Source organism: Culicoides brevitarsis, chromosome 1 (assembly GCF_036172545.1).
Source record: "Culicoides brevitarsis isolate CSIRO-B50_1 chromosome 1, AGI_CSIRO_Cbre_v1, whole genome shotgun sequence".
Taxonomy (NCBI): domain Eukaryota; kingdom Metazoa; phylum Arthropoda; class Insecta; order Diptera; family Ceratopogonidae; genus Culicoides; species Culicoides brevitarsis.
Window position 1 is genome coordinate 20,917,053 of NC_087085.1, and position 27,986 is coordinate 20,945,038.

The following is a 27,986-nucleotide window of genomic DNA, read 5'->3' on the forward strand; positions in this document are numbered from 1 at the left end:
TTGGACAAATGTTGGATTTGAAATCAAGTCAGGAAATATTCTAGGCTTAATTAACAAAAGCATCGCATTTTCGAATTCATTCTTAATCTTTTAATGGATTAGCTGATTTTTTAACCCTTAACGGGCTTAATATCACCCCTTTTCGATCAGTAGAGTGATTCGCCTTCACTAATTCAAGAGAAAAAAAATTGAAACACGTTCCAATTTCCATACTTACAAAAACGTGTATAAACGGAACGTGCACTTCAGTCATCAAGCAGATTTCGTTTCGTAAAGTCGTGTTTTACGAGAGCTCGGTTGATTTTTTCTCAAAACAATAGAAAAAACATTAAAAATTGCTTTAAAAACACCGCAAATACCAAGAATTAAAAGAGATAAAAGTGATTTGCAAGAATTACCGAAAAAATCTAGGTGAAAATGTAAGAAAATTATCAAATAAAAAATCTCGCCCATTGGCAGAGAGTGAGAGGAAATTCAAATTGTTCAAAAAAATATAGTTTATTGAAATTTCAAGTGTTTTTGAGTGTTGTGAAGTGTTGAAGAATTAAAAGAAAATATTTCTGGAAATTTCTACCGAGATAATTGAAAGGAAAAAAATATATGAAATAAGTGGATCTCACAGAAATTTTTTTCTTTCATTCAAATTTTTTACACGTCGTACACGTCGTATATGAGAATTCGAGTCGAGAGTGCGACAGAACGATATGAATCACCAGTCGGTGAGTACGGGACAAACGATCAATCATTCATTCTCACCACTACACGCACGCCAATTCGCTCCTAATTTCGGCGCAAACATCTGATTAGACGACTGCTGTTATTTCGCACCAATGGAAAATAATGGTGTACGTGTGTTAGTGTCGCTGCGTGTATGTGTGTGCGTAAAAGTATCAAAACAAATCCAAAAATATGACAAACAACGCGAGTATTGTGTGAGAAGTGGTGAATGGGAAAAAAAAATTACAACTTTCGATCGCAGGAGCTGCTTTAATACACTTTTTTATGCGAACTACGTGATATGACTGCCTTGTTTTGTGTGTTAATGGCTCACGATGTTCGTCATTAGGGCATGGTATGTTGACATTTGATGGAATTTCGTTGTGGTATCGTCGGAAAATGGATAAGAACCGTGAATGACTTGACTTAATCAATGATGAATGTGATTTTTTTTGTGAATGAGCCACACCGTCAATGAAAAAAATCACAAATTTGAGCTAAAACATTAAAATTTCCACTGAAAATGAAATAAAATAGAAAAAATTTTCAACATCGACATCTGAAATCGAACCATTGTCTTCCCCTAATCAAAAAGAAGTTTCTAGAAATCTTAATCATAATAATATTCTAGGAAACTGATAATAGAAATAGGTGATGACAGTCAATTTTCGACAATTAATTACTGATAGATAGATAACAAATAATGGGCTCGACCGTTGGTGTTGATGTCATCCATACCCAAGCTATGCCATGTTGAAGGGTCATTTAACTCAGGATATATCGGACAACGAACACTTGAAACAACAGTTTTATGTTGTGACATTCTCGAGTAGCAAGACCAAGCCCCTCATTCATTGATTTACTTTTCTGCTATTTATCTACCTGATTTTTGCCCAAAAACGTACACAATGAGGCTCAGCGCATGCGTATCTTTCGTAATTTCCATCCAAATAAGTTTATTGTTGTCCAAATCCGGTGTAATCTATACCTCCCTTAATCTCCGGTAATTCAATTATTTATCATTCATTGCACTTTAAACGTGATAGAGGCCAAGTGTTCGATCGATTCCTATCTTATCGATCATTTTTTCGACAATCATCGCTACTTTTGAATTGTTTTGTAAACATTTTTATGGCTTTTGTTATGACAGAAAATTGAATTTTCTCAAAATTTTCCATGAAAAAATCAAATAAAGTACTTACAATTATTTACTATTAAATTACTTTTTAAAAAACTTTCTCCCGTGAATTACGAAACCCATTACTGACCCAGACAAGATTTCACAGCGTGTCCAATCAACCGAATTAACGAAAAAAATTTCATATAAAAAAAATCTTGTATGAACTACGGACGTCATTGCATTCATTCTGGCTTCGTAACATAACAAAAAAAAATTTATAATTCATTTTCGGTGCACTTATCCTTGGTTCATCAGTACAACAATAGCACACAGAGCTACGACGATGATGATTATGATGGTAGAAGTGGTTCAATATTCAAGTTCAAGGCTATCGTTTGCTTTGAGTTGTTTTGTTTATTGATTTTATTTATCGGATTTCAAATAATTTTGCCAAATTTGCTATAATTGAAATGTAAATTGAAGCGATAACAAAAATATTTTTGTTGCAAATTGACTGTCTGGGTACTAAAGTGGCCTATTGTTGATTTTTATTGCGTTTTACCGGGAGTTTCGTGAAGTGACACAAATTTCATGAAATGTCAATTCAAAAATTTCCGTTAGAACCAAGTTCAAAGCAAGTTAGCAAGTTTTTTAAGATTTTGAATGAAAAAAAATCTTTAAAGCAATTAACGAATTTAATTCAGCTTATATTTTTACTCAAGGATTTTAAATTATTTTATTTAAAAAAAAATAAATATAAAAAAATAATGTAACGACACAGCTGTCATTTTGAAAATTTCCGTTAAAATATTTTTTTATTTTTTTGAATTGAATTTTATATTTTAATGCGTTTTTTTTGAAAAATTTTTAAGTAAAATCCAAAATATTCCAAAATTTTTGATATTGTTCAAGAAATTTTCAATGAAACGTAAAAAAAATAACAAATTTCCTTCAAAAATGTCAATTCAAAAAACATCCGTTAAAAATTTTTTTTTCGTACAAGTTGAAAGTTCATTGTCAAAGAAAATTCTCAATACAAAATATTTTCTTTCTTATTCTGTGTGACGACACAACAATTCCATTGCCTTCTTAGCAACCCACAACATCTTCATTGTTGTTACAGCTTCATTCATAAAATTCAATTGAATATCCAATCATATTTATAGATCGAACAAAAACCGTGTAAAATTCGATCGAACACGAGAGAATAAGAGAAAAAACTCGAACAAGCGCCAAGAAAATGTGTTTCTGTTCGATGACGTCAGTCAAGGGAGAAGAAGAAGCTGTGCTAAGTTCAAGTTTTCTCATTGTTGTCTTGGATCAAAATAGAAAAAAATACTTGTGATGCATTCTAATGAAATGCCGTTCAATATTTATTATTATATATGTACACCTAACAAGAAAGTTGTTCTCATTATTTCTGAATCAAATTATCACATTTAATTGACACGCATTCTTTCCAGAAAAGTCATTGAACGTACTTTCGTTGGAATTGACTTTGGCGATAACCTTCGGTGTTCGGCCCTTTCGTGTGTTTTGTTACTTTTGAAAGTAATTGCATGTAAAAGTCGCGACAATCACAAACTGATACCTACTTTTTACATTTTTATCTTCGACATCGATTGTTTGCATTTTTTTTTTCGTAGTAAGTAAAATCGGTCAAACTCAAAGCAAACAAAGACAGCTTTTCAAGTACAAGACGCGACGACGTTCTCATTTCTGGTTTTAGTTCAAGTTACTGCGATGTTGATAAGGATTTTACTATTTGCCACTACGGAAGTTTATTGATTATTATTTCATTGTGAATCGAGACAATGAGACATTTTATTTTGATGGGTTTTTGCGTTGAAAGAGGTTTTTCAATGGAGGAATTCTCATGTTTCTTATCATTGATCTATTTTTTTTTTAAACGGCATTACATAAATGTAATCTAGGGCAAAAAAGCACGTGATTCGTTGAGTAATCGACAAGATAAGATTATTATTTAGAACCGCGTGTGAGTCATTTTTTAATGAAATTATTATAATTTTTCGCTTTTAATTTCTATTTTTAATGAAATTTTTCTAAAGGTTAAAAAAAGAAATTTTGCCTTAAAATTTAGTGAAAATTGACAAATGTCATTTTTTTAAATTAAATAATTTTTAAATTTTTGACCGGTTTTGACAGTTCTGAAGGAAAGTTGTATTTTTTTTACATTTTGTTGAAAACTTCTTGAGTAAAATTAAATATTTTAGCTTAGTTTTGGATTTTACTCAATTAAAGAATTTTTATTTAAATAATATTGATTTTAAATAACTTGAAATAACCCAAGGCACAATTTAAAATTTTAGCCCATTACATATTTTGAATTATAACCCCAATGTACATTTTAAATTACGCCTCATAACATTTTTTAACTTTTGTCCTAATAAAAATTTTTAAAATTTAACCCAGTGCATATTTTGAAATTTTATCCTAATGCACATTTAATTTTTTTTAAATCCAGGCAACATTTTGAATTTTTACCCCAGAGCACATTTTAATAGAAATTCATCTTTTTCTTCAAAATAGAGCAAAACTTGCATAAAAAATCGCACATGTCACATTAAAGAAATATTTTCATGAAAAATTGTCTCACCTTTTAACCTCGACACGTGTCAGAAAATCTCATTACTATCCTAGGCTCGACATCAAACAAACTTTATTACTCCATTCCGTCTGTCTCACTTCTCATCACGTCACACGATCACCTCTTTGTTGATTTTATTACTTTTACTGTGAAGGTACTGCATATATTTACTCTAAATTTATTATCATTATCTGTCTCAGTGCCTGCTCCGACTCTATTTGCGTTGCAGCTAAACGAATTTTCCTTCCACAACAATTCAATATTTACTCATTTTGAATTACAAATAAATATAAATAAACAATAAAACTCAATCATAAAACCTCTCTCTCTCTGTTGCTTCTCGACAAGTATTTACGCCGAACATTTGATTTATTAGAAAATGCCATGATGCCACGAAGAGACCGATCCATTTTTTATTATTTTCCTTGCAGAAATAAAGAGTCTAAATAATAAAAATGACGTTGCGTGATATCAATTTTGATTAATTAAATTGTTCTCGTCAGGCGAAGTACGAGCGATGCGCAAAAAATCTGAACTCAATTCCTTTATTTTCTTTTTTTATCAAGAAAAGCTTTTTTTTATCGCAACCTGATTAAAATTGTCTTTCAAAAAAAAATTAAAAACACGTAAAAATGCGATTTACGTTGCAGAAACGAGACGAGCCCACTTTTTATGTCCATACGTATATTCATTTCAAATAAGGGAAACGCAAAATATTTTACTTCCACACACGTCACGACGAATATACGCAATTTTTCTGTTTTTATACGTTTTGAACGATTTTACGTAACAAAATGATTATTTACTGTTTTTTGTTTTGATGCGCAATGTTGTTTTGTTCATTTTTGGATTTACTTGACTGGATTTCCCTATTTTGTTGTTAAAGATGTTGTCTTTCTCGGCGAACTCATCAATCTTCGTCTTGAATAAAATTTTCACGTTCATTACACTTTTAATGGAAAATTTTGTTATTTCTTTTTTGTTTAATTGTCTTCGGGACTCGGATAAACCCACGGAAATGAGTCACGACGGGTATTTATGACTTTACAAATATTTTGTGTCAACACAACTTGTTTTTATCTGAAATTTTGAATGAAATGCAACAAAGTACTTTCGTTTATACAAAAATATGTGGAGCGTCGTAATAAATTTAACGACAATAAGTTTGAGTGTTTTCCTTTGTTTGTGCGATATTTTTGGACTTTGGATATGTAGATCTTAAAAACATTTGAATTTATGAGGTGCGTTTCATATACAAATTTATTTTAGAATTAATTATTGTGCGCATGGAAAGTGTGTCGAAAATATTAAGAAATTGGTTCAGGGATGATTTTTTATTGACCTTTTGAGCGAAAGATAGTGATAAAAGAGGAATTTTTAATACAAAACTCATAAAAATTTGGTTGAAAAATTTCTTAGGACTCAAAAATTGCATAAAATTTTTTTTTTTTTAATTTTGATAATTTTTTACTGCAAAAACTTTCAATTAAAATCAAATATTTGTAAATCGTAAAAAAAATATTAGAAAATTAAATTTTTAAAACAAGTCACTTTAAATTTTTGACTTTATAATTAAATTTTATAAATGCAAAATTTATTTTTTGAAAATTTATTGAAAATTTTAAGTCTTAAAAAAACTATATGATGTTGACTAAAAATTCTTATTCAAATAATTTAAAAAAAAGTTTTTGAAAAATCGGAAAATTTTGACAGATGTCAGCTTAAATATTTGCCGTTATTAAGAAAAAAAATTATAATTAAATTTCATAAAAGAAAAAAAAATATTTTGTGAAAATTAATCAAAAATTTTAAGTCTTAAAAAGTTTTATGATTTTTACTAAAAATTTTGACAAATTAGTTAAAATATTTTAAAAAACAATTTTAAATATACATAAATAAATGAAAAATATATTTTCTAAAAATTACTTGAAAATTTGGAGTATTAAAGAAATCTTTAAAAAATTTTATGCAAATTATCTAAAAAAAAAAAATGACAAAATTTAACCGTTTAAAATTTTTTATTTATTTTGTAATAAAATCATATCAAAATTTATTTTAAATTTTTTAAAAATTATTTTAAAATAAAAACTTAAAAATTTTTAGTTAAAAAAATTTCTATTAAAGCTTGAATTCTAGCAAAAATGTATAAAAAATTGCAAAACTCAATAAAAAATTCCTTCACTCGAATGTAATATCTTGAAAAGTAATCTTGACACGCAAAAAAATCAATTTGATCTCTTTTAAATGCGATTTCATGCTAAGAAATGCCTTTCAAATCATTACTTTTCGTATTCTACACACACACACACTGCTAACATCAAATGCCACTTAGACTTATGTAAACTAGGTGAAGGCATGTTTTTTACGACATGACGTCGTTACATCATAATTAATTTTAAAATTGCTCCAATAAAAATCAATAAATGAAGTTTTTTTCAATGTCTTCTAAAATTAGCTGGACTTGAGCTGTAACTTCCTTGCACTACTTACTGCCTCTTCCGATTTCTTCCGCACTTCCAAGCAGAAAAAAAAACGACATTCAATAATTTTTTAATTGCTTGATAAGCTTATCACAGTAGCAAAAAATACTTCGGCAAACACGAATCTCGCGTCTCTCTCGCACTCGCTTAATAAGGTCTTTAGGGCGACTTCATGTCTAGAGTGTGCTTTTCTGTGTAAATATTCGCATTCCATTGACAACTACGACATTTTTTTTCTCTCGCACACACAGACGAATTGCATTTTTTCGCTGTAATTTCCACAAACACAACGAAAGAAAACGGCTGTTTTTGCACTCACACAACACTTTGACGCAAACTATCATCATCACGTCACGTATCGCGATGTCACATATTTTATGCACATTTCGCACACAAATTACCATACAATGAAGCGCAGTCAAAGAAATAAAAAAGAAAAAAACTCGATTTGCAAGTTGACTTGAATGACGAGATTTGAAAAAGATCCGTCTGGAGTGAAATCCAGTTTTAATTTTTAAAAAACGCAAAATATTAAAATTAAAATTGGGTGAAAAAAAAACTTGTCCGAACAGACAATTAGCAAGCTGTCATGCAAAATTTATTAATGATGATCATTCTAACAAACGACGCGAATTAGAAACGTCCCGAGTGTTGATGACGGACAAGATGACATGTTAATAGCTGCTGCTGTTATATTTTTGTGATGAAGCAAAAAAAAGTCGTCTTCTCATCGTTCTAAATGAGCGAGTTGATGAAACGGGAATGACATAACCGCAAAAACATGCACACACACACGGAGTATAAGCAAAATTGCAATGTCAAGGTCATGTTCTATTGATTTTGTGTGCAAATCCGGGTTCAGTGGGGAATATTTTGCAACATTGGCAATGATGAATGACGTTGTTTTGCCAGTCTTTGAAGGACTTTGCAGAGTAATGTTTTTCAAAGTAGGAGACTGGAAGGCGTCGTTGCACTAAAAAATTAGAGTTTGGTCCTTGAAAGAAGCATTTGGGGACAAAATTTAGTGATATTTTTTAAAAATGAATAAATTTTTCAAAGAAATTCACAAGTTTCAGTTTTGAGTTTTAAGACAAAATATTTCAATATTTTGATCTTTTTTAATAAGATGTTGGATTTAATTTGTTATTTAAATTTAAATTTTAAACTTATGGAAATAGTTTTTAAAAAAAATAGCTCAAAAAAATTTTTTCAATTGCTTTTTTGATTTTTTTCTACGAATTTCATTACCAGAAATTTTGACAATTTTTTTTTGCGTCGTTTTTCCTGGGAGTCAAATTTTTATTTCAAAATAAAAAAAATATTTTTTTTTTAAAATTAAATTTTTTTAAATTTGTAAATTTATTTTCTTCAAAATGATTTTTTTTTAAATTAAAATTTTTTTTTCTTATGATTTTTTAAAATTTGTAAAAAAAATAGTTTAAAAATTTATAAAAGATACTTTTTTTAATAATATTAATTATTTTTAATAATGTTAAGAAATTTAATTTTTTTATTTTAAATAAACATTTTTTTTTTAATATTTTTGAAAAAAAAATATTTATTTTTCAATTGATTTTTTTATTATTTTTTTTTAAATGGATAAATTAAAAAAATATCAGAAATCACTAAAAATTAAACAAAAAATATGAAAATAAATTTTCAAGAAATTTTTTTTTTAATTTTTTAAATAAATTTCAACATTTTAGAAAAAAATCAGCTCTTAAAATTGCTTTGTGAACCTCACTAATGAGGATTTACCGTTCTCAACCAACAAAATTAACTTATCTTCGCTTTAAAAAAAAAAAACATAACACTTTCAACTATTTCCCTCTTAAATCGAAAGCCATACAAATGCCTCGCGAATCGATGATGATAATTCCTCATCAGAAAGTGTCATATCCGTTAAAAATTGAATCGTTTTGCATTTGATTAGATAAAAAACGGTAATTTACCACACCATTACTGATAAGAAGAACTGCTAATCCATAATTAGTTGTTTCTGATAAATAAATACGTGTGGGTGACAATTTTTCAGAAATCGAAAATTCCTCCGCGACTCTTCTGAAAATGAAAACAAAATCCCGTGTGTGGGTTTAAATTCACAAAGGAACGAACGACACACCCCAAACAAATAAACGAAAGCGTGATGTAACTAGAAACGGCAATTAAATTAAAAACATACCGCGAAGTCATTAAATTTTAAGTACTTGGTGTCACCTTCAACGATGAAAACTATTTTTTTCTATGAAAAAGGAGAGAAAATCAATTAAATTTATGATTATTATTATTATCGAGGAAAGTGCTGGAAAGTTTATCACATAGCAACTGCCACCAAACCACGAATTGCATCCCTCATCTCTCTCTCTCTCGGTCTCATATCATATTTATTCACCGAGCCATGATGATAATAAATGTACAGGAGAATGGAAAATTACTTTTGCAATGTGTGTCGCTGTGTGCCTCGATGTTTGTATAAGTGGGCTGTTAATTTAAGTGCCATGACATTCCACTTCTAAGTCTAGAAAGACCGCAAATATTGATTTTTCAATTGTTTAAACTGCAAACTTGAGGCTTGGTCATGCAATTACTCGACGAATTGTGGTTGCGTTACGTTGCATCATATTTCGTGTCGCACGTCGCGGATCGTGTAAAGAGAAAATACGGAAAAATCGGGTTAGTAACTGCAGTTTTTAAGACTTGAAAATCCTTTAATCGCTTAATTTTTGCATTTTAAGCTAGAAATATTGCCACACGCCACCCAAAAAAAAAAGACGATGCATGATCTCCTAGATTATTTTTATCGTCGTTATTTATTTATGAACGATGACTTTATCTGAGACTTGACTCGCCGAGTGCTGATATAACTGGTAATTTGTTTGCTTAATTCGCTAATGATATTAATTATCAGACTTCTGACTAATTTATAACTGCAACGAAAGTGTAAAAAAAAGTACATTTCAAGGTTTTGCAGCGACGTTTTTTTTTCAAATCCCTTACATCATATTTTTATAAAAAAAACAAAAAAATAAACGTTTTTTAAACGACAGTACTTTAATTTGATAATAAACAGCATTTACGTCACTCTTGAGTTAGAACAGCTCTCTTACCGAGAAACAGTAGGCGTCATACGAGAAATTCTGCTAAATATTTAATTTTATTGTTTTGTTGATCGTGATTCACAGTCATCATCACCGAATAAACACCAAAAGCAAGCCTTACAATGTAATGTAATGTAATAAAACGATAAATTAATTTGACATGTTCTTTTTAGATTTGCCGAGTTACTGTTTCATCCACTGGGCTGCTTGTCTACTAACAGCAGAAAATTTTACACAAGCATGACCTTGACACTGAATGCAGATTTTTGCTGCTCTGATATATTAAAATAAACAAAATATAAATCGTTATGCAGGCAATTTATAATAACAATAATAAGAATGTACTATATGATATGAAACACAACATGATACATTGTTGCAATGAAAAACAATTATTTCGGATTTAAAATGATAGCTAGACAAGTTAGTAGTTACTAATCCAGAAAAAAATGCTTGGTGAAATGAAAATAGAGAAATTTTACTGACAATGGAAAATATGTGGAATCTTTGGAATTTTGTTCAAGGGAAATTAACTTAAAAATCACTTTTCATCGCACGTCATTCGATTTCATCGAGAAAAAAATAAGGCTTGAGATTTTTTGATGGTTTTGTATTAGCTAAGCCTAAAATAATCGAAAAACCCTGAATTTAAAATTCTAGAATTAGTTTTTGAGATTTTAGACATTTTTAGTGTATTTGGTTGTTTTCTGGTACCTCTTTGGCATACCCAACCAAGCTAAAAGTGCCTAAAAAAATGATTTAAATTTTAGTTATTGAATTTTAGGTTTTTTCGAGTACTTTAGGTCTAACTAACTCAAAACTATCAAAAAATCTCATGCCATATTTTTTTTTCCATAAAATGATGTACTATTTTTTGGCATACCCAACCAAGCTAAAAGTGCCTAAAACACTGAAAATTGATATTTTTGGCTTTTCTGAAGCAATGGTAGGTTTGCAGGCATATGTTTCTTGACGAAAAATAATGTACTCGAGACAACGAACAATTCTAGTGAAAAAAAATTTTTTCAAAAAATTTCACCTTAACTTTGATTTTTGGCGATTTTCAAGCAATTTTGGAATTTCTGGTCGAAAATCAAAATTTTTCAAAAAAATTTTTTTTCACTGGAATTGTTTGTTGTCTCGAGTAAATTATTTTTCGCCAAGAAACATGTGCCCGTAAACCTACCATTGCTTCAGAAAAGCCAAAAATATCAATTTTCCACGATTTCTTACTGTGTAGAAGTCCATTTAGTCTTTTTTCCCTCATTTTTAATTTTAAATTGTCGAAATAATTAAAACAAAACGAAATCTAATGCCTCTTAAAGTAAAATTCACCTACTACCAATCCACAGTAAAATCCATCCTTTCGTGCACATTTTCGACACCAACATTGAACTTTTGCTCGTCCTTGTAACTTGTAATTTGTCCTTTATATGTGCGTTCTTCATGTTCGTGCATTTGCCGATTATGAACGATTAATTTAACACAAGCACGAATTTTCACACTAGAAAGATCAAACAAAAAAAAATCCTTAATTTCATCTTGACACATTTTCGTATTTTTTTTTCTCGAACGACAGAGAAAAAGAGACGTGATTACATAAGAGATGTTCGTTTCGTGAAAGACAACGACGAAGGAAATAAAAGTTGAAGGTTAAGGGCATTAAAAAATACACACAATAAAAAAGGGAGAAAAATAGCATGCGCCGTTACTTTTTTTTTTGCAATGCTCATCAAAATCCTTTGAGAAAAAAATCTGATAAAAGACACGTGTGAGTGCGTCACTTCTTCTATCTCACAAGTGTCCTCCAGACATTTTTTTAATTTAATTCAATGCATGAGTATAAGTAATTATTAATTACCGCGTTGCCATATCACTTGAAGCGACAACATCCGACACAGAGACAAAGGAAGGAAATTTTCCTTTTTTGATATTGAGTACACGAGCAAATTTATCGGAAATTTATTTATTCATGAAAATTTTTACAGACATTTTACGACAAGAGCTGGGGCAGTGAGAAACTGTCAGGTGGCAATTGAATTATTTATTTTAATTTTCAGTAATTTTCAATCGCATAGAAAATGTTCTTACTAAGAAACAAATGGAAGCGACTGGTTTTTTATTTAAAAAATAAAATTAAAATAAATTAAATAAAAAAGATCGAAAATTAACAAAGAAAAAAATATTTACAGTAAAAAAAATGTGTGAAAAAAATTTCTTTTACGCACGAACCGCGACATGCATACAAGTCGAAAATAAATGAGACTTAATTAGCATAATTTTTAATCAAAACAAACAAATATTTCTCAGAATTTATTATTTTGATAACAAATTAGCAAAACAGGTGTTGGGAAAAAACACATTCTACTTTTAAACGAACTTTGGAACTTGAAATCCAGTTTTAATGTTCTAAGAACTTTTAACATCCCTTTACTTTTTTTTGATAACGACCGAAAAATAAGTCGTAAAAAGATTTGAGCGCGTGTCTGATCCCTTCTTCACATTCGACATACATCGAAACACTTGAACTAACAAAAAAAAAAGCGTCTACTAAGAAGAAGTTGTTATCACGAAAACAACAATTCGACTCAGAGAATGGTGATTCAATGACCAGTTTTAGAAGTTGAATGTATAAAAGGGCATGACAGCTACTCACATGTAGTTCAGAATTAATTCCGATATTCAACGGAACGGTAATCAATATTTTTAGCTGAGAGAATTATTACAAGTTTTAGTTGCAATCAAGCGTGACAAGTTAATTATTAGGTAACATTTTTTGTGGTTGTGCAATTGTTGTATAAATTATTACTTTGTAAAAAAATTGTTACTTGCTACTTTATGGAAAATCTTAAATCGGAAGTATTTTTGTATTTTTTCAATTCAGAAAAAGTTAAAAAAAAATAAAAATAATTTTAAATAATTAAAAAAAAATCAGTAAAAATTAATTTAAATTTTTATTTATTCAAATAATAAATTATTTTAATATTTCAATAACTTTTAACTTAAAAAATAATTTTTTTATACTATTTTTTATAATTTTTCAAGAAGTTTTAAAATAAAATTAAATTATTTGAAAATTAATTGAAAAAAAAGTTATGAGTTTTCTTCTCGAAAAAAATTATCATTTTTTGAAGTTATTTTTATGAAATTTTTTTAGTTAAATTTTTAATGAAATTCTTTGATATTTTTTTTCAAAAATTGAAGTTAAAAATTCAACTAAAATAAATATTACTAAAATTGTTTGAAATTTCAAATTTGTCATTTTTTTTTATTTTTTTGCCCCCCCCATTTTGAAAAAAAGTTCTTGGGACAAAAAGTTCGAAAAAAATTTCGAGCGGCCTTATTAAAAAAAATTATTAATTAATTTTTTATTAAAAACATTAAAAAATTATATAAAAAAAAATAATAAAATAAATATTGTTTAAAAATTAATTTAAAAAAAAATATCTTGTGATAATTTTCAATTGAAAAATATCGATTTTTAATGTTATAAAATATCTTATCTAAAAATATTGATAATCCTTCCTCTTTCCTGAAGTAAAGTGCAAATAAATCATAAATTTATTGAACAATCTATTCTAAATAAACATTAAAATAAAATAAACATCTACTTCCTCTACGAAAAAACATTATTCAATAATATTAAACGCTCATTTCGCTTCAATATGACGAATAAAAATTCACAAATCCGCTATTTTAACTTCATTTAAATAATTAATGAATAAAAAAATCTAGTTAATTACGTTACAAGGTTTCACAGCTGACTTGACAATTTAAAACATGTGTTATAATAATAATAGTAATAAAAAAAATCTACTTTTATTTATAAACAAACCAAAGACGCGTCGACGATACGCAACGACAACGGAATGTAACAAAAATTCCCCTTATTTGTGTGAAAAAAAAATATAATTTTATTAAATCATCAGCTGTAAATTTTTTATTAACACCCCATTTATATATGCGTGCTTATCTATCGCGAGCGAGCATGAACATGACCTTGAGCGTACATAAATTTCTTGATGTTTACACGAGGCATGTCAGACTACTTTTCGACTGAAAAATTCTGCATTGTAAGTTTTTTTTATGAATTTTACAAATAAATAATAAAATATTTATAAATGCAAATTCCGTCGATTCACGTGTCAATTTGTATATCGACTCTATTTGTTTATTTATTTTATTATTAATGACCACAACTCATATTTTTATACTGAGAATGCAAGCAGTTTTTGATTAAATATTTTTTTTTATAAATAATTTTTTTTTTCGTCTAAAAATAGGTGTAAATAAAATTTCGCCTTACTGCGATTCCGTCGCAAATTTAAATAATTTTGCTTGCGATTTTTTTTTTTTATTTTTAATTTTTTTAATAAATTATAAATTTCCACTCACAAATTTTTGTCTCGCTCTCAGTTTTGCTGATTAAAGCAACAACAAAGTTGTTTTTTTTTTGTTCTTGGGGATTTCCAAGTAAATGTTCCTGAGGTGAAATTTCAAAAATTACCGAGAACTGCGTATGAATCACTCTGCGCACTCATATGTGGTCGTGCACGCATACGAAATACAAAATAAAAATGAAGAGATGGCAAGAGCAAGTTCGACGGATTCAGTCAGTTTTGTACTATACGTGATAGTAAGAGAACGATTTTTTGCCAAGTTCTGTCGTGCGGTCGTTTTTATTTGTTTGTGCTTCGTTTTTTTCTTGTGAAATTGTAAATTTTCGTAAGAATTCGAATAATTACGATTGAAAATAAATTTTTTAAAATAAAAAAAAAAGAAAAAACTATTGAGCAAGAAACGATTTTTAACGGGAAAACTTAAAAAATCTGTAAGTTTCGAGGAATTAAATTGAAAAAAATACAGGAAGTTTAGGAAGAAGTAATAAACTTAAACGAAAAAAGGTCATTCAATGTATACTCAATTGATATTTCAACCTTCAAAGGGCCGTTACCCGCCAACAAGTGTATGACAGCTGACAATAATCAACTTTTCTGTACAAATATCGAGCAAAAATTCACAAACACAGACAATTTTCTTCGTAAAACTCCCCTTGATTTATGAATTTTTTATGCTAATTCCACGAAAAAAGTGACAAAATCAATTATTTTTTCGTCTCCATTCATAAAATAAATTTTGTTCTAGATTTTCGTTGCATAACACACTCCGTAAGAACTATCAAAGGCAGCAAATTCCTTTTACGTAAATCCATTCATATTTTATTATGTCGACATTTTGTGCGCTTATGGCGAACGACAAACATTTCCATATTACTCAATATTATTATTATTTTTTGTCGCTAATCCCAGATGATTCACATCATCATGGGTTTTCTTGAATTTGTTTTTATTTCATTTTTTTTTCTTTGGTCGTTAGAAGTCTCCTGACATTTATATACATTTTTGTGAATTTAATGAGAGACTCGCACGGCAAAATTTTTCAAGCACGACAAGATGTTAAAATTGAACATGTGGTTTGTGATATTTTTGGGTGGCAGAAAAGATGAATGTTGCCGTGAAAAAAATTGTACGAGAATTTCTATTTCCGGTGATTTTTTGAAGATTGACAGATATTGAGGAATTTTAGGTGGAGACGTCTGGTTATTTTTTTTTAATTTTTTTTTATTGATTTGTAAATATCTTTTTAAACCTGACCAAATAAGGATTTGTAGTTATTTTAATTTTTTTTAATTTAAAAAAAATTGAAAATTTAAATTTAATAAATTGAAAAAAAAATTAAATAAATAAAAAAAAATTAGAAATTTTATATTTGATAAAAAAAAATCTATTAAAATTTGTTCATTTTTTCAATTCAATTATTTTTTTTTAATTTTTAAAAATATAATGAAAAAAATAAAAATAATTGTTTGAAATTAAATTTAAATTTAAAAATTTCAATTTTAGTTTTTTCAATAAAAAATTATTTTTTTAATTATTAAAAAAATATATTAAATTAAAAATTTTAAATTAATTTATTTTAATTAAATCAAAATTAATTTTTTTATTAAATTTAAAAATAAATAAAATTATTTTAATTTAATTTTATATGAAAACTAAAGCATTTTTCGATATTATTTCAATTTAAAATGTAAAATATCAGAAAAATCGCCTTTTTTCGGCATTTCTAAGACATTTTCACACACAAACCTGTCTAAATTCGCATTTTATGTTTGAATTTGACCGAATTGCATAATATTGTGCTATTTTTAAACGAGAGCTAGGTTACGTACAAACCGACAAAATGAATAAATGTTCGAAATGTTATTTATTTAGGGAACGCTTAATCCATTCAAAACAACAACAACGACGTCACTCAATCCAATTAAACATCGTTTCAGGAAAGAAATCGGAAGTTTAGTCACATTTCTTTGCATCACTTGACAGTCCTGACGCTGCAAAACGACGAAAATTTCGTCGAGGTCTCGGTCTATGAATCTTTTTCTCGCCGTAATTAACCGTAAAATAATTAAATTTATTCTGTAAAATTAGGTTTTTTGCCAAGAAATTTGTTGGCCGGCATCGGTTTCTAAAACATTTTATTGCAATGGGATTAAAATTCGCCGTTTTTTTGTGCAAAAGTTGCGAAAGAAAAGCACAAAGTCGCGTCAGCCTTGAACCTTCTTCTTGTGTGAGTGAGTGGCGTTGCGAACATTCATCATCCAAATGTCGCGTTTATGATGTCCACGCGACTTGTTCCATGCGAAGATTTATCGCGCGTTACTCGACACATGACTGAAATTTCATTAAAAGTTTTTTTTTGCTCTCTCGTGGTTGGAATTTTTGTCCAGTTGCCAAAAAAAAGTTTTTTCTCCAACAAATGTTGCGTCATTCGACCCTCTCGAACAATTTTCTAATGAATGAATTTCCATTTTTGTCAATTTTTCCGAAAGTGTTGCGTTTTTTGTAAGTTCAAAGTCAAAATCGACTTTGAAAAAATGATTGATTTCCGCAACAAATGGCGCATTTTCAATTAATTACCAGGCATGGTGACTCATAAATCTCCGTGCGATTAATTAAAATTTTTGTGCTTTTTGCGGATGCACCGACGCCGCACAGAAAGATTCAATTTTTAGAATGCACTGCGACTAAAAATAACTTTCTGCGAGTGGCTGGCATGACAAATATGGCGAATTTCGAGAGATGCGAAGAAATAAAGTCATTGCACGATAAAATAAAGTCTTGGTGTGTTTTCTTCTTCTAAGCTAAAAGCAAATAAGATTTTTTTTGTGGATCAAAAATAAACATTTTTAAAGTGGAACGTCGATGAAGAAAAAATGCAATTTTATGCTTTCTAGACAAATTTACGGATAATTTGAATAAATAAATGAAAATCTGTTGATATTTTTACGATGAGATTGAAAAGAGTGCGATATAAATGAGGTGAAGTCGATCGCTTAAGTAAATATTTTGAAGAAAAAAAAAGACTTTTGCGTTGTTTATTGCGAATCAAGAGCAGACAGTGTTAAAAAGATGTCAACAATCAGTCTGAAAAATGATTTGACAAAAGGTGAAATGTTTCAAAAATGTCTATTTTTGTGATTTTTCATTGAATTCAAAAAAAAAAATTTTATTTAAAAAATAAGTTAAAATCTAAAAATAAAATAAGTTTTTAAATAAATTATTTTTTTTTTTTGATTTCAATGAAAAAAAATTACAAAAATTGACATTTTTGAAACATTTTTAAATTAAACATTTTATTAAAAAAAAAATTGAAAATTTTATTTAAAAAATAAAAAAATTATTAAAAATAATTTATTTAAAAAAAAATTTTATTGAAAATATTTTTATTTAAAAAAAAAGTTTTTTTTTTGCCTAAAATATTCAAAATTTTATAAATCTGTTGAACTTGATTAAGAATTTCTGAAAAATTTTTATATTTGACATTTTCCTATAATTTGTAAAGTTAAAAATTTTAATAGGTGTAAAATATTCTTAAAAATCTTATTTTCATTAAAAAAAAATATTGTTTTAAAAATATTTTAAATATTTATAAAAAAAATATTTTATTAATTTAAAAAAAAAATAATTGATTAAAAAAAACTTCTAAAAAAATATTGAAATTCTTAAAAATTAAAAAAACGCAAAAAATCGCGCCACTTGTCGCATTATGGGTCACTATCATAAGTGTGCACTGATAACATAAACAACAATAAATTGTCGAATGAGTTTGTCCACCTTTAGCTGCATCTCTCGTAGACAAACAGCTGCGCGTCTGCAATCTTATCAATCGCCTCTGCATGGCGAAAAATCATGATTCGGCTCTTGTCACACCGAAAACTAGTGTAAACCAAGTCATTGTCATGTGGAAGTGAGTGACATATGGCTACGATGATTTTTCAAAAAAAAAAAAAAGATTATTTTGAATGATGCAACTTTTGTTTATATTTGTCAAAGAAGGCTTTTTTATTTCAACGGCACGCTGATAAGGAAACAATAGAGAAAGAGAGTGAGAGAGCGCATTTATGACATCAAACATTTTTTTTTTTTGCTTTAATTAATTTCGTGGTGATTCCATAACAATAAACGACGACGACATGAATCATCTTATCTAGCGACAGTGTGTGAATGAAACAGCGAGAGAGAGTGTGAGCGAAAAATTCTGTTATTAACGAGCAACAAAGCGGAGCTCGAGTCAGTCGTTTTCTGACTTTTGAACAATTTGAACGTTCTTGAAATTTTTTTATAGAAAATTAAATTTCTAATAAAATATTTTTTTTATTTAAATTTTGCAGATAAATAAAAAGTTAAAGAAAAAATCATCAAGAAAAGTGTGAAAAAAGTGAATTAAAAAAATATTTAAAAAAATAAATTTATAAAGATAAAATAAAAAACTTTAAAAATAAATTCCGTCAAAGTGGAAATCAAAGCAAAAAACTGTTTAGCACAAGGGAATGGTATATTTTTTGGTGGATGGTGGCATGGGAGATTCTGTTCAACTTCAATGCCAAAATGTGTCAAATGTTATTGCCAATAATGTGCAGCACATATCGTCGCAGTTCAAGAATGCCACAACAATTAGTCGCATCGTACAGCAACACCATGCACAAAAGCAGCATTCAGCAACCGGCGAGTCCGGCGACAAACCAACTCCAACAAAGTCCCTCAACAATGCATCAGAAGCAACAACAACACCAACAACGACTCTCAATATCATCAGCAACAGCAGCAGCGACGAACTGCTAAATTTGAGTCACAAACGGAACAACAGTGCTCCAATTGCGTGTACAACAAATTCCGGGCGAAATAACTTGGTGTCATCTTCCAATAACAAAATCAAGAGTTTATCGTTGGACGAAAGTGACGAGGATGAAATTGCATTGTATCCGTTATCGAATCAGGTGAGTATTTTGTGTGTTCTTTTTTTGCCTTGAAATTCTCTTAGTCGCAAGTAATTTGCTGGAAAAAGTCGAACAAAGACGATAATTGAGACCAATTAGTGTCGATGGAGCGACAGATGGTCTTTGTCTAGAAAGCAATGTTGGAATTTATTGTTTTGAAATAATGACAAAGAGGGGAGAGATCGCGTGAGACTGATAAAAAAAAGATAGAAATTCTAATTTATGGACTTCTTTGTCTTGAAAAATGAAGAAAATTCATCATTTTATTTTTACGATTAGTCAAGTTGTTTGGATTTTTTATGAAAAAAAAAAAATTTTATGATAATTTTTTTCGTGATTTTTCATCACGTTTTTTAAAATGAAGTTTCAATTTTTATTTTATTTATTTTTTTTAATTTAATTTAAATATTTTGATTTAAATTGTAATTTTAACTTTATTTAAATATTTTTTGAAATTCAATTTTAAAAAAATATTATTATGATAAAAATGACTTAAAAATTTATTTATTTATTTTATTTTTCTTATGATATTTAAACACTTGAAGAATTTTTTTTCATTAAATTTTTTTTTTTTAAAGTAAAAACATAATTTCATGGATAGAATTTCAGAAATTCTTGAACAATTTTAATTAAAGTTTTTTTTTTGGATCAATTTTTTTTTTAAATAAAGACTTTAGCAAAAATTACTGACAATGCGTGACTATTAAATAAATTCACCAAATTAATTTTTGTCAAATTGTGACCTCTCTTGAATGTCAAAAAGTGTTTATTACCTCAAATTAGTTAATTTTCCATCATTAAAGTTCAAGATTTCTCAAAAAAAGTGCCCTTCACGAAATTTTTTGATGACTTAATGACCAATAACTTCACGACCTTCCATTATTTCGTCCCTCCTTGACGTCACAACACCCGGAAATCAGCTCTCCAGAAGTACTTTTGTACCGAAAATTGCGCGATGACCTAGAAAGATAACAAATTTAATCAGTTTCCTGAAAAATATTCGTGTCAAAAACGTGTGTCTTACGTGCCTCCATCGTTCTTCACCTTATTTCAATTTATTTTTATCAAAGCCGAGTGTTCCCCTCGTGATCTTCAACTTAATTTTGATTAACAAACTATTAAATTTCATCCAGGGACCGAAAATTAAAAGTTCATCAATCTTTTTATTAAAAAGAAAACAAAACAAAATGACAGATAAACAAAAAATTCTGTTTATTTATTTAAATATTCAACTTACGACGTAAAATAAACCCTTTGGAGACACAATTAAAGTCAAAAACAAACCATGCCGCGGTCATGCAACGAGTGAACGATTTGTCATGAGACGCCTATTTATCATATTTAGTCCAATTACTACAAAAAATGTCGACTTTCACGTCAAACAGTCACATGACACGCTTTGTCACACCAACTCGATATGCTAAGAACTCGATCGAATTCCATTAAAAATTGCTTTTTGATTTAGCAAACATGAATTAATTAAAAAATCGGGAAGGCAAAGACAAAAAACAGGCATCCCGATGAGCAAGAAATTGATGATGATGATGAATTTTGGCAGGCATCCAAATGATCAAGTCGTCGCCACGAAAAAATTCCAAAACAATTTCCATAAAAAAAAATTAAAAAAAATTCCATAAAATTTTGTTCGACCTAATTCAAGAATTCTAAAAAAAGGAACAAAGAAAATGTTACTTACCGATAATTTTTTTTTTATTTTTGTCTAAATCATAAACATTAATTCTTGACCTTTATTCGCAACATTTCAATAATTGGTGTCTGCACAGCAAAAAAAAACGTAAACAACATTTTTCGGCATTTTTTTCGTTGTTATTTTTCGGATATTTTTAGCAACAAAATTCTATTTTAATATCCGATGGACGTAGTCGCAAACTAAATGCGGGAATCGCCTTTTTCGTGGAAAAAAATTACGTTCGTGCGGCACTCGGTTCAAGGTTGTCCAGAATTTTTTTTTCCTTTTACATGTTCAACTCTAATTAAGCAAAAAAAAAAGGAACCAACCAGTGAGTTATAATTTCCTTTTTCCGAAGGACTCTTCCTTGAAAGTTATTTTGGGAAGGATTTTTTTTACGTAATTAAAGAAAAAATAATAAAATTGTGACGAACGATGTTTTTGGCGCAAGTTTGTTTGTTTATTGAAATGACGCCGTTCGCAAAAAAAAACACTTGTGGTGACGAGCTGTGGCGGCGCGGCTCGCAGATATTTTGTGACAAAAACACGTATGCGAAAACAAGTGACGACATGTGATTTTGCTAAAAAATAAATAATAAAATGTATTTTATTAAAATTAGTTGAAAGACAACATAAACAAGGAAATGACATTGAGTGTCCAAAAGCACTGAGGAATTTTAATTCTTGTGTTTTTATCATAAGCGAAAGACGTCACAAATATTTTTTTATTTTACTACCTACCCAAAACTATTGCGAACGATAACGATGTTAGCAAATATTTGCTTTAAACAAAAATATATCTGGAAACTTCGTTTTGCTCGCAAGTAAAAAAAAATTGTATGGAAAATTCTCGAACGACATAAGGTCGACATTAAAATTTTAAGCTTGAAATTCTTTATAAATAAAATTTAAAAAATTATTTTAAAATAATTAAATATTAAAAAAAAATAATTTAATTAATTTTAACAAATTATTAATTTTAATTTAATCTTTAAATATTTAAAATAATTTTTAAATTTTTTTTTAGAGTTTTATTAATTTTTTATAAGTTACCTTGAAATTTTATTTTTCTTATTTTCTTAAAAAATTTCTTATTTTTTTTTAAATTTCTTATTTTAATTTTTAGAATTTTTCTAAAATTATTTCTGTATTTTTTTTTAATATTTTATAAATTAATTATAAAATCTAAAATTAAGATTAAAATGTCCTTAAATTAAAAAAAATTAAATTAAGAAATTTTCAGTATATTTAGAATTCTTCTAAATTTAATTTACAATATTTTTAAAAATTTCTTAAAAATTAAAAAAAAACACTTAAACAAAAAATAAAATGTCGTAAAATTTATTTTTTTTCTCAAACTTCCCTAAACGAGATAAAGAGACATTTTTTTCTTAATTTTTGTTTGTCAAAAGACGCCCAACTGTTTTGATGATAAGAAAAGCAGCGAGTCACTGTCAAAACTGTCCTAATTTTGGTCATACGTTCATCACAAGTGGCCACAAAACAAATAGCATGGCGCCTTATCGCGCATTTTCTCACATAAGTCGTGCTCCCATGTTGTCATAATGTAATAAACATTTCACTTTATTTCACTTCCTTTGTCATTATTTCTTGCACACGCGAATTATTTATAAATATTTATCACCCACATTATCACACAGGGGAAATTCCTCTAGTCGTTGACTTGTTTGACATGTCATCTAAGATAATAAAAAAAAATCTTGCAACTCGCATACACGAAAAAATAGGTCGATTCGATCAATTTCAATTAATTTTTTGTCGTCTATCGACTTGTAAGTGGCTGTAACAAATCACAAGCAACGACGAATGACTCGTTATATCAGCTGTTTCAATTCAAAGCATGTCACACATGACACAGAAAAAGTGCAGAGAAACATATGATTTTACGATTTTTTTATATTTTTCATGTGTTTGTATGCGACGTGCAAACAAACAAACACAAGTTTAATAAATTATATCGTAAATGAAGGCAGAAGGTCGTCGAGCTCTTGATTGCTCTGCTACTACGTTATTTTTCGAGTAACATATGACTTTAAAATGGGTGTGTGTGTTTTTTTTTGTCATCACATCTTATCAGATTATTTTTAGGCTAAGAAATTTCTGGGTAGCGTTGACACATGTTCGAGTTCGTGAAAAATCGTGCAAAAAATGTTGCTAAGAGAAATTTTTAAATTTGTTGGGGTAGGACTGAAATTTATGTCTTTTTTGTTCTTTTTTTTTTGTCTTGCAGGTTGGAGGCCACACGAGATTGCTAGTGCTCAACCAAAGTACAGTGATAAAGCCACTCAATATTCGCGAACTTGAGTTTTATCAGAACATTCCAAGTGATATTCAACAATTTGTACCCAAATATAGAGGTAAGTCACGTTTCACGAAATTCTAGAAGTTTTTATCGTGATTTGTTAAATTTTTGATGCAATTTGAGGAAACTTAAATTTTAACGGTCATTTTTTGAATTGACAGAAATTTACAAATTTTATTTTTCTTAAATTAAAAAATTTTTAAATTTTTTTAAATAATTTCTTTTAATTATTTATTTAAAAAATTAAACAAACTTTAATTTTTTATTAAATTAAATTTTTTATTAATTACAAAAGCTTAATATAATTTATTTTTTTTAGATACCTAAATAGAATTTAAATTTTAAAGGCATAAAACACTTCAGCTTATAAGGCCGCTCTAAATGAACCTAAATAGTTTTTTGATAAAAATGGGGAGCAAAAAAAATGAAAAAATTTGAAATATTTTGATCAAAATGTCAATTTTTTTTATGATTAATTACATTGTTTTTTTTTTTCAAGCCCTGGTTGCCCTGATTTAAAAAATTTTTAATTAAAATCAAGCCCTGGTTAATAAAAAAAATTAAATTTAAAAATAAAAAAAATGAAATTTTGAAATAAATTTAAAAAAAAATAATGAAAAATTTAGTTAAGAAAAAAAAAATTAAATTAACGGTCATTTTTTGAATTGACAGACGTTTCTTAAGTGAAGTTTTGAAATTCTTTTAATTTTTGAAAATTAAAATTTTTAATTTTTTTCACAATCTCTTTCAATTAAAAATTTAAATTTACAAAGAAGAACTTTAAAATTTGTCACGTAACTCTTTCAAACGGATTTTTTCTGTCTCTCAAATTTATTTTTCTGCGGTCTATAAAAAAAGATAATTAAATATAATTTAATTCCTCAGCGTCGCATCGCTCTCCGTCTAATTTCACAGGGATTTATTTGTTATTTACTAAGCCATAAACGTTAATCTCCCATTTTATTGTGATATAAGACCGAACTTTATCTTCTCTAGACAAACATTCACGTTTGTCAAATATTTGCGCTCTAGCGCATGGATCTCGTGTTTACTTGTTTAATTATCTTACTCGCTATTTCTTTAAATATTTAATAATTTTTTTTTGTTTTTTTTCTTTACAGGAGTAATGCAGGCATCAACACAATCAAAACTGGACAAGCGTTACTCGCCAAACTTCCGTGACGAAAGTTACCGAAAAGCAGGCGGCTCCAAAAGGAAACGCGATGAAGTCTTGATGTAAGTATTTTATTTTAAATTAAAATTTTTAATTAAAAAAAATAAAATAAATTCAAAATTAAAGTATTTTTATGCCAAATAATTTTTTTAAAATAAAATCGGTGACCAATAAAAAAAATCTATAAATAAAAAGTGTTCAAGTGTTTTTTTTATTATTGAAAAAACAAATAAAATCGGTGAAATTTGAGTGCCACTAATGACAGTTTAAAAAAATTGTGACAAATTACTTCAGGGAAAAGTATCGCAAAATCTTCGAACATAAATTTTTATTATTTTCTGACAAAAATTGTACTAATCAGAAACTTTTCTTTAATTTTTTGCAGGATGAAAGTACATAAAAACGGAAATGCAACCGAAGTATTAAATAGTATTTCACATTTAGACAACTCCAATAAACAATGTTAGTATCGGGAAATATTCGCATCGCTGGATTTGTTCTGTGTTCACCATTTGCATGTGGCTTTCATACTTTTTTCCCCATTTTTTCATTGATTTCTTGGCTTTTTTGTTCGTTTCATTTTTTTTTGTGAAACATTGAACAAGGTCAGGAAAAAATTAATCATCGGCTTTTGTGTTGTTGTCTTTTCTCGGCTATTATTATTTCTTTTTTATTTATTATTTCTTACTCTGTGTTGTTTTTTTCATCTTTTTCTGGCACAAAATCACATTTTGCTTTGTGAATGAATATTTTCCTCCTTTTTTTCTGTCGCGTCGGGCGAGATGAGATGTCTTAACAACTGGTGGAAGAATTTCTTGCACGACTAAAATACAAAGAAATTCCAATGGCAATGGATTTCCTGGACTTTTTGGAGTGAAGACGCATTGCAGAAAAATTTTAACTCGAAAAAAATAATAAAAAATTGAAAAAATCACTTTTTTTTGTTCATGCATTCATTAGTCAAATATTTCTTTATTGTGTGATTTTTTGCGTTTAAAAATTTTTGCTTAATTTTTTTTTTATTTTTTTCTTCTTTTTAGATTTCCTCATGTTGGAAAATATCACGTCGCAATTCCGTCATCCGTGCATCCTGGATCTCAAAATGGGCACACGGCAGCACGGTGATGACGCGTCGGCGGAAAAGCGTACCAAGCAAATGGCAAAATGTCTCGCCAGTACGTCAGCTTCGTTGGGCGTCAGGCTATGCGGCATGCAAGTGTTCCAAGCGGATGCCGATCACTTTTTGCGTCGCGATAAATACTGGGGACGCGAACTCAACGAAGAGGGATTCAAAGGTGCTTTACACAATTTCTTCCACAATGGCTACGGGCTCCGGACGAAAATTATCAAACTCGTGCTCGATAAACTGGAGTCCATGAAGCGCGTAATCGAGAGGCAATCGAGTTACAGATTTTATTCATGGTGAGTTTTTTGAGGCTTTTTCAACGATTTTTGCAGAAAATTTAATTTTTTGTATTTTTTTAGTTCACTGCTGATTGTCTACGAAGGCGATGACGAGAGTGAACGTCTCCCGAACGTTCCTATCGTCGATGACTCGTGCTGCGGCCCAAGCTGCTACGACGCCGACGTCTCCAACAACTCGGCCGACTACAATTTTTCCGCGCACGACGATGACGAGCATGACGACGACGCATGCAATGCAACCACCTCCGTTTCCTCGCACCAGCGTGGTTTCGCGGAAGCGGCCGCTCGTGGCGCTGCCAAAACCCCCTTCATTCCCATTTCCGAGGACACGGTCTTCCTCGAGCCCGAACCTCTCGTCTCGTCGACAATGTCGACGCTGCACCCCGAGAACTCGAGTCCGCACTCGATGGACTCCTGGCTGAACTACAGCAGCACAAGCAGCGAGGAATATTCGTATTCCGGGCAGAATGTTGCCGAAAGCACGATCGAATTTGAGCGCAACTTGCAAAAAGCCGCCAAAATTAACAAACGGAATCACGAGCATCTGGATATCCGTGATCCGCTGCCCACGACAGACAATACCACGGAGGAGGATAACGTGGACGAGGAATTGGAGCCCAGTATTACGACAACGCCAACATCGACAACGAAGAAAGCCTCGACAACGCATCAGTCGAACAATGCCAGCAGGAGGTCGTCGTACAACAGGCGACCCAATAACGGCTTGGTCGACATCCGGATGATCGATTTCGCTCACACAACGTTCGTCGTGCAAAACGGAGGCGTTTCCTTTGGAACAACGAATAAAAAAGTAAGAATTTTTTAATTTTTCCACAAAAAAAATAATTTTAATTAATAAATATTTTTTTAGATTCATCACGGACCGGATAGTGGATTTTTACGTGGACTAGACAGTCTCAACAGATTACTGACGGACATTCTCAACGAAGCGGATCAGTAGTTCATTCGGTATATGAACAAAATGGCTCAAAAGTGGCTACTATATCTCTACTCTTCTTACTTTATTTTTCCATCTTGTCTTTGTAAATACACTCAAACAACTATTTTTCCAAAAAGTCGTCATTTTTTCTCAATAGCTGTTCTTCATACCAACCGAAAAACAAAAAAAAAATCTCCTAATAAAATAATAGAATTTCAAATAATATGCCTGAGATGGAATAACTCAGCATAAGATTTGTTCTCCATCTCATCAAATATAACAAAAAAAGGAAAAATTAAACAAAGATTTAATCTTAGTGAAAACAATGTGATATCTAAAAGCATTTTTGAATAATTAGCTTTAACGTTACATTATCCAAAAATGACAACATGTACCATATTATAAAACAAATTTGCAATAAATATAATTTTATTTAATTACGAATAAAAATAATAATGAAAAAAAAATACTGCAAAAAATAAATTATTTGAGCCAAAATATTTCTCTAACTCTCTAAAAAAATAAAAAAAGGTAATTTTTTGTGCGATAATAATGCGCTGTAAATTTTTTGAATTTTTGGGAATTTTTTTTAAAATAAAAAAAGCCACAACCAACCTCGAATAATCGCCAAAATTAATTATTTAACAAATATAATTAAAGGTATGTATCTCTATAAATGGCTAATTATTTTAAGAAAATTTCCAAAATCGGACATTCTATGAATGTTCAAAAGTAGTGTTTAAAAAAATATGTAATCGGTAGGAAAAAGCGTGCTTTGTTCTTGTTAATTGTTTTTAGCTTTTTTTATAGAGAGTTCCTAGCCATCCCCCAGCTTAGCGCATTTTTTGATAAATACCTGTGCCGATATACGTGTCTGTGATAGATAGACAACAAACGGTCAGTATTGACAATGAATGGTGACTTGATCATTTTTTTTTGTGTTTCGTCCATTGACTTTTTTTAAACATTAGATCTGTTCATGAAATTATTTTAAAATCTGATTTTTTTTATTTAATTATTTTTAATTTAAATTTATACCTTGATTTTTTAAAATTAATAAAAAAAATAATTAAT

At 29.0% G+C, this 27,986-nt stretch overlaps 1 protein-coding gene across 1 annotated transcript; it reads left to right on the forward strand.

The window, feature by feature from the left end:
• Positions 1-289: 289 nt before the first annotated feature.
• On the forward strand, positions 290-27,314 carry LOC134836987 (uncharacterized). Its single transcript, XM_063852292.1, has 8 exons — positions 290-419; positions 18,755-19,360; positions 23,302-23,428; positions 24,495-24,609; positions 24,933-25,009; positions 25,588-25,969; positions 26,033-26,783; positions 26,844-27,314. The coding sequence occupies exons 2-8, from the start codon at positions 18,914-18,916 to the stop codon at positions 26,931-26,933; spliced, it is 1,989 nt and encodes a 662-aa protein (XP_063708362.1). The 5' UTR covers positions 290-419; positions 18,755-18,913; the 3' UTR covers positions 26,934-27,314.
• Positions 27,315-27,986: the final 672 nt, after the last annotated feature.

Excerpts from the sequence above, each read along its gene's own strand:
- LOC134836987 (XM_063852292.1), top strand. The coding sequence starts at position 18,914 with ATGGTATATTTTTTGGTGGATGGTGGCATGGGAGATTCTGTTCAACTT. Across the intron at positions 25,010-25,587 it reads AGACAACTCCAATAAACAAT|ATTTCCTCATGTTGGAAAAT; the intron begins GTTAGTATCGGG and ends TCTTCTTTTTAG. Across the intron at positions 26,784-26,843 it reads TTGGAACAACGAATAAAAAA|ATTCATCACGGACCGGATAG; the intron begins GTAAGAATTTTT and ends ATATTTTTTTAG.